General features: G+C 47.1%; 1 protein-coding gene across 4 annotated transcripts in view; it reads right to left on the reverse strand.

Annotated features, from left to right (window-relative positions):
• Positions 1 to 15,356, reverse strand: part of PSMD9 (proteasome 26S subunit, non-ATPase 9) — a 21,092-nt gene that overhangs the window by 4,444 nt on the left and 1,292 nt on the right. For 2 of the 4 annotated variants that reach the window (XM_021713215.1, XM_008059745.2), the window contains exons 2-3: positions 10,806 to 11,017; positions 9,389 to 9,490 (exon numbers count right to left, since the gene is read on the reverse strand). In XM_021713215.1, the coding sequence (XP_021568890.1) occupies positions 9,389 to 9,490; positions 10,806 to 11,017 (314 nt within the window). Of the gene's footprint in view, positions 1 to 8,406; positions 8,409 to 9,384; positions 9,491 to 10,805; positions 11,018 to 15,356 lie in introns of all 4 variants that reach the window. The other 2 variants (XR_002482063.1, XR_002482062.1) reach the window with 2 other exon arrangements.

Below are 15,356 nucleotides of genomic sequence, written 5' to 3' on the forward strand. Positions count from 1 at the left end.
CCAACTCAAAAAAAAAAAAAAAAAAAGAAGGAAGTCCTGACATATGCTGAAACATGGATGAACCTTGAAGACATTACGTTAAGCAAAGTAAGTCAGACACGAAAATCATACAGTACGTACGATTCCACCTGTGAGGTACTTAGGGGCCAGGGGCCAGGATTTGGGGCATGATACAAGGTTTCAGTTTGGGAGGGTGAAAAGATTCTTGAGAAGGTGGCCATGTTTGCAGAACAATGTGAATGAACTTAATGCCACTGAACTGTACACCTTAACATGATTAAAATTATAAATTTTATGTCTATTTCACTACAAAAAGTTATGGCATATATACCAATGTAATCTCAACCTGAAAAAATAAAGCACAGAGAAACCCCAACAAGATGCCATTTTCGGCTGAGCTTGGTGGCTCAGCCTGTAATCCCACACCTTTGGAAGGCTGAGGTGAGCGGATTGCCTGAGCCGGTGGGTTCGAGACCCGCCTGGGCAACTTGGCGAGACCTCATCTCTTCAACAAATCAAAAATTAGCCGGGCATGGTAGCGCGCGCCTGTAGTTCCAGCTACTCGGAAGGCTGAGGCGGAAGGATTGCCGGAGCCCCGCAGGTCGAGGCTGCGGTGGCCGGAAGCGGCCACTGCACTCCAGTCTGGGCGACACAGTGAGACTCCAACTCAAAAAAAAAAGAAAATATATATGTACCAACAGAACTCCCTTGGGGGATCCAGAGTAGGGTGTAGAGCAGGTTTTGTGTCACCTTTGTCAAAAAGCAACTGTTGGCCAGGCACAGTGGCTCACACCTATAATCCCAGCACTTTGGGAGCCCAAGGGTTCAAGAACAGCCTGGGCAACTTGGCAAGACCTCATCTCTACAATAAAGCAAGAAAAATGAGCTGAGCATGGTGGCACATGCCTATAGCTCCAGCTACTTTGAAGGTTGAGGCAGAAGGATCGCCTGAGTCCAGGAAGTCAAGGCTGCAGTGGCTGTGAGCGTGCCGCTGCACTCCAGCCTGGGCAATAGAGTGAGACGCCAACTCAAAAAAAATAAATAAGTAAAAAGCAACTGCTGCAGACACAGGCATCCACCCCCAGAGCATATGTGAGGGCTACGCTCATGTACTTCTTGGTCTTTAAATGACACCCTAGGCAAGCTTGAAACCCAGAGGCCATCCTTGACATGCTCCATCAGGTTAAGGCTCATCTATTTTTTTTTTGAGTCAGAATCTCACTTTGTCACCCATGCTGGAGGGCAGATGAAATAGTCACCACCCACTGCAGCCTTGGCCTCCTGGACTCAAGTGATCCTTCCACCTCAGCCTCCCGAATAACTGGGACTACAGGTGCTTGCCACCACATCTGGCTAACTTTTATTTTTTGTAGAGACTGGTCTATACTTATGACCACTAGGCTGTGTTGCCCAGGCTAGTCTCAAACTCCTGGGCTCAAGCAATCTGCCCACCTCAACCTCCCAAAGTGCTGGGATTACAGGCAAGAGCCATCATACCTTAAAGTCTGTCTATTTTATGTCCTAAACGTCTCTCTGATTTTCCCACTTCATCCACCTCCACTACATTTGTCAAAGCCTCCATCCTCTCTTGACCGGACACTGACACTCTCCTCACCCCTCCAATCTGCTCTCCACCTAGCGGCAGAAGAAATCTTTTCAAGACACAAAACTTCTTACACCTGTCACTCCTGGCTTGGAAGTATGCTGTGGCTCCCGACTGCTCCTCAGGAAACAATAACAAGATCTGTACCAGCGACCAAGGCCTGGTATTGTGAGGCCCAGGCCTTGCCTATCTCTCAGCCTTGCCTCCCCCACTTCTCTCCACCCAACCTTGCTCTGGGCTCCAGCCAACCTTCTTTGGGCTCTTTGGTTCTCCCACTTTGGGGCCTATGAAGCTGCTCCCCTCCAGCCTCCCCACTGGAGAAACTTCTATACACGTCTAAGGGTCATTTCCTCTCCTTCAAGCCCAAACTAAATCAGGACCCCATTATTTACTCTCTGAGCTCCCTTATAGTTTTCCTTCATAACAATTATCAGACTTGTGATTATTTGATTAATGTCTGTTGCCCCCATCAAAGCACTCCCGAGGCAAGGCCCCTGCTTGTCTGTTTTGTTCCTTGCTACAGACCCAGGACGCAAGCATACACAGCAGAAGGCACTAAGGGAGGGGAAGATCAGATTTTTGTTTTTTAATATTTTACACAAGCTGGGCTCGGTGGCTCAGCCTGTAATCCTAGCACCTTGGGAGGCTGAGGTGAGTGGACTGCCTGAGCCCGCGGGTTCGAGACCCGCCTGGGCAACTTGGTGAGACCTCATCTCTACAATAAATCAAGAAATTAGCTGGGCGTGGTAGTGCACGCCTGTAGTTTCAGCTACTTGGAAGGGGAGGCGGAAGGATCGCCGGAGCCCAGCAGGTCGAGGTTGCAGTGGCCGGGAGTGGCCACTGAACTCCAGTCTGGGGGACAGAGTGAGACTCCAACTCAAAAAAAAAAAAAAAAATTTTACATTGTGTAACTTTGTTTAGGGTAAATGCATTATTTTTATTATTAAGACATAATTCACATACAATAAAATTCACCATTTAAGGCCGGGCATGGTGGCTCACACCTATAATCCCAACAATTTGGGAGGCCACAGTGGGAGGATAGCTTGAGCCCAGGAGTTTCAGATTCCGAGCAACATAATGAGACTAGAGAGGAAGGAAAAAATATATTAAAAAATTAGCCAGGCGCAGTGGTGGGGGTCTACAGTTCCAGCTACTCAGGAGGCTGAGGCAGAAGGATCACCTGAGCCCAGGAGGTCGAGGCTACAGTGAGTTGTGATTGTGCCACTACACTCCAGCCCGGGCAAGAGAGCAAGACCCCAACTCAACAAGAAAAAAAAAAAAAAGAAAAGAAATAGATTTGCTGGGTGTAGTGGCTCACACCTGTAATCCCAGCACTTTGGGAGGCTGAGGCAAGAGGATTGCCTGAGTCCAGGGGTCTGAGACCAGCCTGAGCAACTTGGCAAGACCTCGTCTCTGCAGTAAATAAAAAAAAATTAGCTGAGCATTGTGGTGTGCGCTTGTGGTTCCAGTTACTTGGAAGGCTGAGGCAGAAGGATCACCTGAGTCCAGCAGGTCGAGGCTGCAGTGGCTGTGAGTGTGCTACTATACTCCAGTCTGGGTGACAGAGTGAGACTCAAACTCAAAAAGAAAAAAAAAAACCAAAGAAACAGAGATTTATCTACAAGTGCTAAATTCCATAAAAGTGGAAACTGGCCGGGTTCGGTGGCTCAGCCTGTAATCCCAGCACTTTGGGAGGCTGAGGTGAGTGGATTGCCTGATTCCGTGGGTTCGAGACCCACCTGGGCAACTTGACAAGACCTCATCTCTACAACAAATCAAAAATTAGCCGGGCATGGGAGCACACAACTGTAGTTCCAGCTACTTGGAAGGCTGAGGCAGAAGAATTGCTGGAGCCCAGCAGGTCGAGGCTGCGGTGGTCGGGAGTCTGGGCAACAGAGTGAGACTCCCACTCAAAAACAAAACAAAACAAAACAACAAACCAAAACAAAACAAACAAAAAAACTCAGTAGCTATTATCAGTAATTACCAAAACTAGAAACAAACTAAACGTTCTCATCAGCAATAAAAAGGAATGAATTTCAGGTATATACAACAACATGGAAGAATCTCAGGATCTATTATGCTGAGTGAAAGAAGTCAGACTCAAAAGACTAAGAGTGCCTATTTCTGTGACATACTAAAAAAGTAAAACTCTGGGGATGGAGCACAGATTGGTGTTTGTCTGGGAGCGGGGCTGGGGGGTGGGGCTATCTACAGAGAGGTCTGAGGCAACTTTGGAGGGTAATGGAATATGCTGTATCTTCACTGTCCTGGTGTTGACACACTACATAAGTTTGGCAAAACTCCCAGGACTGTACACTGAAAAGGGTGGATCTTGCTGTAGGTAAATTATACCTTAATAAAAAGGGCCAGCAGCATTCTATGCTGGTATATAAGCTGACTTTCTAGAAGGACTCATGGCTGGAAATTGGCTGCCTCTGGAGGAGAGGAAATGGCCCTGGAGGGAGAGACTTTCCATTGTGTGTTCTTTGGTTCTATTTTTACCATGTGTATGTATTCCCTTTTCCAGAATTAAAAAACAAAAAACAAAAAAACTTACGACAAGGAAGCCACGACACACAGAAAGCTAGGGGGAAAAGAACAAAAATAGAGACTTTGGGCCTCATGACAGAGTGAACCGACATCTGCACCACCTCTAGGCAACTCACTGAAAAGTAAAGGAACTGGATGAGGAGGCTCATGCCTGTAATTCTAACACTTTGAGAGGCTGAGGCAAGAAGATTGCCTGAGCCCAAGGGTTGGAGACCAGCCTGGGCAACTTGGCGAGACCTCGTCTCTACAATAAATCAAAAAATTAGCCAGGTGTGGTGGTGCACGCCTGTGGTTCCAGCCATTTGGAAAGCTGAGGTGGAAGGATCGCCTGAGCCCAGCAGGTCAAGGCTGCTGTGGCCATGAGTGGGCCACTGTACTCCAGCCTGGGCAAAAGAGTGAGACTCCAACACACACACACACAAAAAAGTACAAGGACAGCAAAGGTATGAAGCCATGAAGACCAACACATACAACAGGGATGGACAACAACAATGGAATTAAAAGCCTGGAGAGACTGGAGATGTGGTCACCAGGGAGGCAGAGAAAACTGAAGCCTTCTGTGGTGATTTTAGAATCTGTCCACAAACTCTTTGCTATTTCTTCCTTCAAGAGGTAAAGCCTAATCCTCCTCCCCGAGTCAGGGCTGGATAGTGACTCACTTCTAATGAATTAACTGGACGTGACAATGCGAATCTTCATTGATTATATAAAATGCTATCTCCTCCTTCCTTGCTCTCCTGGTGGCTGGCTCTGGGGTAAGCAAATAGCCATGTGAGGATGCTTGAGAAGCTACATGACCAGAAATTGAAGCTTCCTGCCAACATCCATGTGAGTTTTCCAGCCTCAGTTGAGCCTTCAGATGACTGCACACCCTGCCCACAGCTTGAATGTCATCTCATGGCATACCCTGTGCCAGACCCACTCAGCTAAGCCATTGCTGAATGCCTAACCCTCAGAAACTGTGAGAGATGATGGTTTGTTGCTTTAAACTGGTAAGTTTTGAGGTTTTAGTCACCAAGAGACAACCAATACACTCTTTATGGCAAGGAGTTATAGGAAAGCTGACAAGGAACAAACAGCCTTCTTCCAAGGGACCCTAGAAAGGCTCAGAACAGATCAATAGAACAGAATAAAGACTCCTACAAACATAAAAATGTGACACATAACAGAAGTGGCAATGTAAATTAGGGGGTGAAGTATTAACTATTTAGCAAATGGTACTGAAACGATACTATCCATTTGGGAAAAAAATTAAGTTTGGTGCCCTGCCTCACACCAATCATAAAAGTAAATTCTGGATGTGGTATATAGACAAGAGAAGTGAGAACATATGTCCTCCCCAAAACTTTGTTACAAATGTTCATTGCAGTATTATTATTATTATTAAGTCAGATTCTCACTGGCAACTAGGATGGAGTGCAGTAGCATGCTAACGTCCAATGCAGCCCCAACCTGCTGGGCTCAGGTAATCCTTCTGCCTCAGTCTTCCAAGTAGCTGGAACTATAGGCATGTACCACCATGCTCAGCTAATTTTGTAATTTATTGTAGAGACGAGGTCTAAACAAGTTGCCCAGGTTGGTCTCGAACCCTGGGCTCAGGCAATCCTCTCACCTCGGCCTCCCAAAATGCTGAGATTACAGGTTTGAGCCACTGTGCCCAGGAGTATTATTATTATTATTATTATTTTTTGAGTTGGGAGTCTCACTCTGTCATCCAGACTGGAGTGCAGTGGCACACTCCTGGCCACTGCAGCCTCGAGCTGATAGGCTCTGGTGATCCTTCTGCCTCAGCCTTCCAAGTAGCCAGAACTATAGACGTGCACTACCATGCCTGGCTATTATTATTATTATTATTACTATTATTTGAGTTAGAGTCTCACTGTTGCCCAGGCTGGAATCCAGTGGCACGCTCATGGCTACTGCAGCCTTGACCTGCTGGGCTCAGGCGATCCTTCTGCCTCAGCCTTCCAAGTAGCTGGAAACAAAGGCACACGCCACCATGCCCAGCAAAGTTGCAACATTTTTTTTTTTTTGAGTCGGAGTCTCACTCTGTTGACCAGGCTGGAGTGCAGTGGCACGCTCATGGCCACCACAGCCACAACCTGCTGGGCTTAGGTGATCCTTCCACCTCAGCCTTTCAAGTAGCTGGAAACAAAGGCACACGTCACCATGCCCAGCTAAGTTGCAGTGTTTTTTTTGAGTCAGAGTCTCACTCTGATGCCCAGGCTGGAGTGCAGTGGCACGCTCACAGCTACCGCAGCCTCGAGCTGCTGGGCTCTGGCGATCCTTCCACCTCAGCCTTCCAAGTAGTGGGAACTACAGGCATGCGCTACCACGCCCAGCTCATTTTGATTTATTGTAGAGATGAAGTCTCACCAAGTTGCCCAGGTGGGTCTCAAATCTGCGGGCTCAGGCAATCCACTGACCTCAGCCTCCCAAAGGCGTGGGATTACAGTCTGAGCCACCGAGCCCGGCTGGTTTGCCTGCTCTTGCTCAGTCCCATGTGTGACTCATCCAGGCAGGGATCCCACCAAGATATAATCGGTAGGTGCCAGCTCCCTTGCTTGGGATCGGGCCACCGTCTCTCCTCCAGCACCTTCATTAAGCCTGTAACTTGTATGAACATGTAAAACTGTGATTTTGTGAAATTCATCAGGTTTTTTTTGCCTTTTGGTTCTTGTATTTTTGTGTCTACTTAATGAAGTAATTTTATAGTTTTATTTGCATTTTTCCTTTAATTCATCTGGAATTTTTAAAAATTATTTTTATAAGTTTTATTGAAATTTAATTCACCCACTTAAGGTGGCTTTTATTACAGTCACAGAATTGTGCAGCCATCACCACAATCAATTTTAGAATATTTCTACAGGGCATGATGGCTCATGCCTGTATAATCCCAGCACTTTGGGAGATGGAGGTGAAAGGATTGCCTGAGCCCACAGGTTCAAGACTAGCCTGAGCAACATGGTGAGATCTTGTCTTTATAATAAATAAAAAAATTAGCTGGGTATGGTGGTGCATGCCTGTAGTTCCAGCTACTTGGAAGGCTGAAGCGAAGGACTGCCTGAGCCCAGCAGGTTGAGGCTGTGGTGGCTGTAAATGTACCACTGTATTCCAGCCTGGGCAACAGAGTAAGACTCCGACTAAAAACAAACAAACAAAAAAGACAAGAAACTAACCAAGAAAAAAATATATGCAACACATATAACAGTCATAGGTTAAATATCTGGAAAATGCAAAGAAGTCTCTACAAATCAATATTCTAAAAGGACAAATAGCCCAATAGAAAAAATGGAATTAAAATTAAAAGATGCCGGGCTCGGTGGCTCAGCCTGTAATCCCACGCCTTTGGGAGGCTGAGGTGAGTGGATTGCCTGAGCCCGCGGGTTCGAGACCCGCCTGGGCAACTTGGCGAGACCTCATCTCTACAATAAATCAAAAATTAGCCAGGCATGGTAGTACGCGCCTGTAGTTCCAGCTACCTGGAAGGCTGAGATGGAAGGATCGCCGGAGTCCAGCAAGTCGAGGCTGTGGTGGCTGGGAGAGGCCACTGCACCCCAGTCTGGGTGACAGAGTGAGACTCCAACTCAAAAAAATTAAATTAAATTAAATTAAAAGAAATGAAATTATGAACATATAAAAAAAATTTCACTGATAATCAGGAAAGCCTAAATTAACAGGATGTTGCTGGACATGGTGGCTCATGCCTATAATCCCAGCACTTTAGGAGTCTGAGGTAAGAGGATTGCCTGAGCACAGGGGTTTGATACCAACCTGGGCAACTTGGCAAGACCTCATCTCTACAATAAATCAAAAACTTAGATGGGCATGGTGGCGTGCATCTGTAGTTCCAGCTACTTGGAAGGCTGAAGTGGAAGGATCACCTAAGCCCAGCAGGTAGAGGCTGTGGTGGCCGTGAGTGTGCCACTGCACTCCAGCCTGGGCGACAAGAGAGAGACTCTGACCAAAAAAAAAAAAAAATCCGTAAAAATTTTTACTAATCAACAGAGTACTAACAATGATATGCTCTGCCCACTCACATACTGTCTATGAGGGTATAAATTAGTAATTTTCAAATTACTTTTGAAAAGGTTTTTACTAATTTATACTAAGAACCTATAATTCTTCTTCCTGGAATCTCTCAAGAAGTACCCATAATGTGTACATAATCATGTACAAGTACACACAACTGTTCATACTAGCACAAAATTTAAAATAGCAAAATAAAGCTAGGCGCAGTGGCTTACCGCTATAATCCCAACACTTTGGGAAGTGGAGGCGAGGATTGCCTGAGCCTATGGGTTTGAGACTAGCCTGGGCAACATGGCAACACCTCGTCTCTACAATAAATCAAAGAATGAACTGGGCATGATGGCATGTGCCTGTAGTTCAGCTACTTGGAAGGCTGAGGCAGAAGAATCACTTAAGCCCAGCAGGTCGAGGCTGTGATGGCTGTGAGCATGCCACTGCACTCTAGCCTGGATGACAGAGTGATACTCTGACTCACAAAAAATAAAAAGAAAGAAATACCAAAATAACCACTGATAAGACAGTGAATGGATGAACTGCATTCTACTCAATAGAATATTATGCAGCAGTAAAATAGAACGAGATATATGTCAAAGAAAAGATCTACAAGAAACATTGTTCAATAAAGCCAGGAATAGGAAGTAGGAGAAGGGAATTTTAGGTAGGTAAGAAGGTGTCATTAGTGTAACGAAGAGGGAGGTGAGAGAAGAAAAGCATTCTGGGTAAAAGGAATATCACATGCAAAGGCCTGAACAAGAAATGTACTGAAGAGTAACACTATTAAGGCAGCAAAGATACCAGCAACATTTCTTGGCTCCAGCAATTCCAGATACTGACCAAATGCCAAGTGTTATGCTCTGAATATGTGTCCCCATCAAATCTGTATGTTGAAATCCTAACCCCAATGTGATGGTACTAGGGTATAGGGCCTCCGGGAGGTGATGAGGTCATGAGGGTAGATCCCTCATGAAAGGATCAGTCCCCTCCTGCTTCTGCCATGTGAGGACCCAATGAGAAGGTGCCACCTGTGGGCTAGGAAGCAGGCTCTCACCAGACAGCAAACCTGCTGTCACCTTGATCTTGAACTTCTCAGCCCTCAGAACTGTGAGAAATGAATCAGTTGTTCGTAAACCACCTAGTCTATGACATTCTGTTATAGCATCCTGAACAGACAAAGATATCAGAGAGCCCCCAACTCACCCCCTCACTATGCTGTACCACACTGCCAATGTTATGCAGTGACTGGAAGTTCTGAGTGTTTACAGAGCCAAACTCCACAATCTCATCATCCACTTGCAGACCCTAAAGAAAGAAGAAAAGATGGAAAATCAGGCTAGAGGTCAAATGTGCTTCTGGTATTCTTTAGCCTCAATATCCAATTTAATGTCAAGGCCAAGAGCTTGTTGTCTAGAGGGCAGACTCAAAACAAAGAGGTCAGGGATTCAGACACCTTATGTAGGAAAGGGCAGTGGATAACTGGGCCACCTCCACCTGTGGGGTCCTTCTAGAGCAGCTCTGGTACAGGTGGCCAGGTCTGCCCAATGTCACAGCAGGCAGCTATGGAGCCTCGAGGAATGTGGGCTGAGCCAAATGCTGCTCGCTGGGGTCCCAATCCAGGTTCAAGGGGAAGAAGAAGCAGACTTGTCTGAGCCTACTTTATTTAGTGGTTGAAATTTAGACAAGACACACATTTGCTCCAGAAGCCCCCAAGCAAGCAGTCACAGGCACAAGGCTGACCCAGGACGAAAGTGACCCTCTTGCTCTAGGCTCTAAGAACAGACTACCACGCATTCATTCCTGTAACAGATATTTATAATGGGCTGACTATCACTGTGCTAGAGGCTACAGACATGGCAGTGAATAAAACAGAGCTTATGTGCAATTTACAGTCTCGTGATCATTAAAGAAGACTGGCAGGACCTGGAGTTAGGACTCAATGTCATCTGCTAGGAGCTATGCATGCTGGCAGAAGTTACTTCAGGCCTTTGAGGTTTTTTCTCGTGGGTAAAAATAGGGTAAAGATTACCGGGCTTGGTGGCTCACACTTGTAATCCCAGCACTTTGGGAGGCCGAAGCAAGTGGACTGCCTGAGCCCACAGGTTTGGGGCAGGCCAGGCAACTTGGCGGGACCTCATCTGTACAATAAATCAAAAATTAGCCAGGCATGGTAGCGCATGCCTGTAGCTCCAGCTACTTGGAAGGCTGAGGCAGAAGGATCACTGGAGCCCAGGAGGTCGACGCTGGGATGGCCATGAGTGTGCCACTGTACTCTAGCCTGGGCAACAAAGTGAGACTTTGACTCAAAAAAAAAAAAAAATACAAAAATAAAATCAGAGATCCTCTTTCCCTGTCTTGGGACATTTATCACCTTCTGTCACTGGGAACAGGACTCTCCTCCCATGCCCCCCAGTCTGGTGGGCAGCCAAGGCTGACCCCTCTTCCAAAACCCTAGCTCCTAGCACAAGGCTGGGTACACAGCAGGCCTCAGTATTTGTTGAATGAGTAAATGAACTTGGCACTGCAGCAGGAGAGAGCAGGTCTGCCTTCCACACCCTCTAAGGCTTCCTGACCCACAGGGTCCCTGGGGTGTAGATTCGACAACCGGGCCCTGGATTACCGCAATACTGGCTGGGGAGCCAGGGCTGATGCTGTTCACTTTGGCAAAGGCCTGAGGAGGGTCTTGGCTCTCACTCTGGTTCAGCTTGCGACTCATGGCCTCCTTGTGGGCCTCGGCCATATCCCGGGCCTGCTTCTCCTTGTCACGAGCGTGCAGCTGGTGCAGAGCTTCCTCCACCTGCTTCATCACCGCCTTGTGATCATTCTGCAAGCCTGGAATGAGAACCACCATATCAGAGGCCAAGGAAGACAGCTAGGGACACAAGGCTACTGCACGCACTCACCAAATATTTAACAAGCACTCACTACATGCCAGAAACAGGGCTAGAGGCTGAAGACAAATGCCTGCCTGAGACAGTGGACTTGCCCTCACGGAGCTTGCAGTTCAGCAAGGTGAGCAGCTGTGGAACAAGTAATTATAACATCTGATGACTACGGTGAGACCTGGCCAGCAGGGGCATCTGACCTTGCTAGTCTAGGTCAGGGAAGGCTTCCCAAAGGCAGCACTGTCTCAGCTGAGACCCAAAAGGTGAGTAGGAGGAGGTACCGTCCAGCTGAATCCAGTGTCATGAGCTCAGACGCCTACAAGGGGCCAGCGCAGCAGTCACACAGATGAGTGCTATGGGCTAGGCGTAGGAAGGATTGCACTTTTCTCTACTGGAAGAGTCAATGATGCAGAAGTCTGTAACACATGACTGGGGACATTCCATCTGGGAGAGGTCACAGGGAGTTAGCTAAAGGGCACCCTTGCTATCAGGCTCTTACAAACTGCTAGGATTTGGGAGGCAGAGACAATGTTGCCAAATCTAATTTTTCTAGAAAACCTGAAAAGTGAAAGCCTCCGGGTGAAATCCTCTGATTTTTAAGTACTGATGGCTCATTTGAAATGCTGCGAATTCCATGCCAGTGGGATGAGTCGTGTCTCCAGAGCAACACAGGAGCTGGCATTTTGATCACTTGTGCCTGCTGCTGTAGGCTTGTGGGCTACCCGACCTGGCTCCTCCAGGAGCCGCTGTCACTTTGGAGCAAATGTGAGGGCCTCAGGCATTACGAGACTTGAGTCCTCAACACACAGGAGCAGACATGGGAAAAGAACCCAGATCAGAAAAAGTGGAGACACGTGCCTGGGCAGGCAGACTTAAAATGGTGTCAATATACACAACGTAGTCAGGAACAGTGCCTCACACCTGTAATCCCAGCACTTTGGGAGGCGGAGACGAGAGGATTGTCTGAGCACAGGAATTTGAGACCAGCCTGGGCAACTTGGCGAGACTTCATCTCTACAATAAATCAAAAACTTAGCCAGGCATGGTGGCACATGCCTGTAGTTCTAGTTACTTGGAAGGCTGAGGCAGAAGGATCACCTGAGCCCAGCAGGTCAAGACTGCAGTGGCCGTGAGCGTGCCACTGCTCTCCAATGTGGGCAACAGAGTGAGACTCCAATAAATAAATATATTTACTTATTTACTTATATTTATATATAAATATATATATTTATAGACACTCTGACTAGAAAATCTCCCTCCATGACAAGGTCCAAAAGCAGCCCCAGAGCCTTCAGTAATGCCTGGCACAAACTAAGGACTCAATGTACAGCTGCTTGGAAATGAAATTAATGACTTTACTCAAACACACTACTGTTCTAATCAAAACTCACAAGGTTTTTTTCTTCCAGGACAAAATGTTTCTGCGGTATTTCAAAAAAAAAAAAGCCTGCAATTATAACAAATGTCTCATACTAATATAAGCTGTTGATAATAGAGGAAACTGGGTTCAGAGCACAAGGGGCCTCTCTGTATTATTTTCTCAATTTTTATGTAAATCTGTAACTGTTTTAAAAAATAAAGTCAGCTGGGCTCGATGGCTCAGCCTGTAATCCCGCGCCTTGGGAGGCTGAGGTGAGCAAATTGCCTGAGCCCGCGGGTTCGAAACCCGCCTGGGCAACTTGGCGAGACCTCATCTCTACAATAAATCAAAAATTAGCCGGGCGTGGTAGCGTGTGTCTGTAGTTCCAGCTCCTTGGAAGGCTGAGGCGGAAGGATCGCCGGAGCCCAGCAGGTCGAGGCTGCGGTGGCCGGGAGCGGCCACTGCACTCCAGTCTGGGCGACAGAGTGAGACTCCAACTCAAAAAATAAATAAATAAATAAAATCTATTTTTAAAACTAAAATAAACTCTGAGAATAGTTTTTCAAAAGACCAATAAGGAGAAATTGTTCAACCAGATTCTTAAATGTAATGAAGTCATTAAGACGATGGAATATTAGTATCCAAAGAATGGATCAGCTGGGCTCAGTGGCTCAGCCTGTAACCCCAGCACTTTGGGAGGCCGAGGCGAGTAGATTGCCTGAGCCCATGGGTTCGAGAGCAGTCTGGGCAACTTGGCGAGACCTCATCTCTACCATAAATCAAAAATTAGCCAGGTGTGGTAGCGCGTGCCTGTAGTTCGGACTACTTAGAAGGCTGAGGTGGAACGATCGTCAGAGTCTCGCCAGAGTCTAGCAGGTCAACACTGGGGTGGCCATGAGCGTGCCACTGTACTCTAGCCTGGGCAATGGTGTGAGATTCCAACTCAAAAACAAAAACAAAGAATGGTTCAATGGAACAGTGTCAAAGACCAGAAGCAGAACTAAGCATGATTAAAAACTTAAAATGTGGCCATTGCCTTGCTAAGCTATGGTGTGGCCATGTGCTCTTTGAGCTATGGTCAGTCCATGTTTTCTTTTTTTTTTTTGAGTTGGAGTCTCACTCTGTCGCCCAGACTGGAGTGCAGTGGCCGCTCCCAGCCACCACAGCCTCACCCTGCTGGGCTCCGGCGATCCTTCCGCCTCAGCCTTCCAAGTAGCTGGAACTACAGGCGCGCACTACCACACCCAGCTAATTTTTGATTTATCATCGAGATGAGGTTTCGCCAAGTTGTCCAGGTGGGTCTCCAACCCACGGGCTCAGGCAATCCACTCACCTCAGCCTCCCAAGGTGCGGGATTACAGACTGAGCCACCGAGCCCGGCTAGTCCATGTTTTCTTAAGCTCTGGCTCCCTCCCCTACCTTGGAGAGGTGAATCCCCTCTTTCTCTCTCTCTAATTTAGTTTTAAAATAAACTATATTTTCTAAGCTAACCAAAAAAACCTTAGCATGTAATACTGCCAGCGTCTCAGGTGAGGGAAAGAGATTGGACTACTAAATTGGAACATCAGGCTAATAATATGAAGAAAAATGAAAGTGCCCGCCCTCACACCGTGGTGTGGCACCTCTCAAGTTTCCCCAGAGTTAACTGTGGGAGCAAACAGGCTACATCCCTGGAGAGACTTGCAGTTTAGCCAAAAGCCCCAAATTTCCCTCGAGCCTGATCATCTTCACGTGGTTTTCCCCTACTTTCTAGCTTTCTGTTTGTTTTGGTTTATTCGTATCTCCTTTTTTTCTGAAACAGAATCTCACTCTATTGCCTAGGCTAGAGCGCAGTGGCATGACCATAGCTCACTGCAGTCTCAAACTCGTAGTCTCAGGCAATCCTCCTGTCTCAGCTTTCTGAGTAGCAGGAAGGACTACAGTGTGCACCACCATGCCTGGTTAATTTTTTTAGTTTGCAGAGACAAGGTCTCATGTTGCCCAGGCTGGTCTCAAACTCCTGGCCTCAAGCAACCTTCCCACCTCAGCCTTCCAATTAGCTGGAACTACAGGCACACGAAACCATCCCCAGCTAATTTTTTGATTTACTATAGGGACGAGGTCTCGCCAAGTTGCCTGGGCTGGTCTCAAGCCCCTGGGCTCAGGCAGTCCCCTCAACTCGGCCTTCCAAAGTGCTGGGATTACAGGCGTGAACCACCATGCCCGGCCAAATCTGTATTGTTTTAAGCCACTAAGTCAGTGGTCACTTGTTACGGCAAAAATAGAAAACAAATATATTATGTAACCTCTACTCTCTGGTAGTTCCTTAGTTAAAAATAAATGAAAGATTTTCTTAGCCGGGCGTGGTGGCTCACACCTGTAATCCCAGTACTTTGGGAGGCTGAGGCAAAAGTATTGCCTGAGCCCATGGGTTCAAGACCAGCCTGGGCAACATGGAGAAACCTCATCTCTGTAATAAATTTAAAAATTAGCCAGGTGTGGTGGCACACATCTGTAGTTCCAGCTGCTTGAAAGGCTGAGGCAGAAGGATCTCCTGAGCCCAGCAGGTGGAAGCTATGGTGGCCATGAGCATGTCACTATACTCCAGCCTGGGTGACAGAGCGAGACTTCAACTCAAAAACAAAAAACAAAGAAAAAAATTTTCTTAGCCAGGCATGGTGGCTCATGCCAATAATCCCAGCACTTTGGGAGCCTGAGGTAAGAGGATTGCCTGAGCTCAGGGGTTCAAGACTAGCCTGAGCAACATGGTGAGACCTCGTCTCTACAATAAATAAAAAAAATCAGCTGGGCTTGGTGGCACACGTCTGTGGTTCCAGTTTCTTGGAAGACTTAGGCAGAAGGATAACCTGAGCCCAGAAGGTCAAGGCTGTAGTGGCTGGGAGGGTGTCACTTTACTCCAGCCTGGGCGACTGAGTGAGACTCCAAC

This window comes from Carlito syrichta, unplaced genomic scaffold (genome assembly GCF_000164805.1).
Source record: "Carlito syrichta isolate Samal-C Ts95f unplaced genomic scaffold, Tarsius_syrichta-2.0.1 Scaffold304341, whole genome shotgun sequence".
In the NCBI taxonomy this organism is placed as follows: Eukaryota; Metazoa; Chordata; class Mammalia; order Primates; family Tarsiidae; genus Carlito; species Carlito syrichta.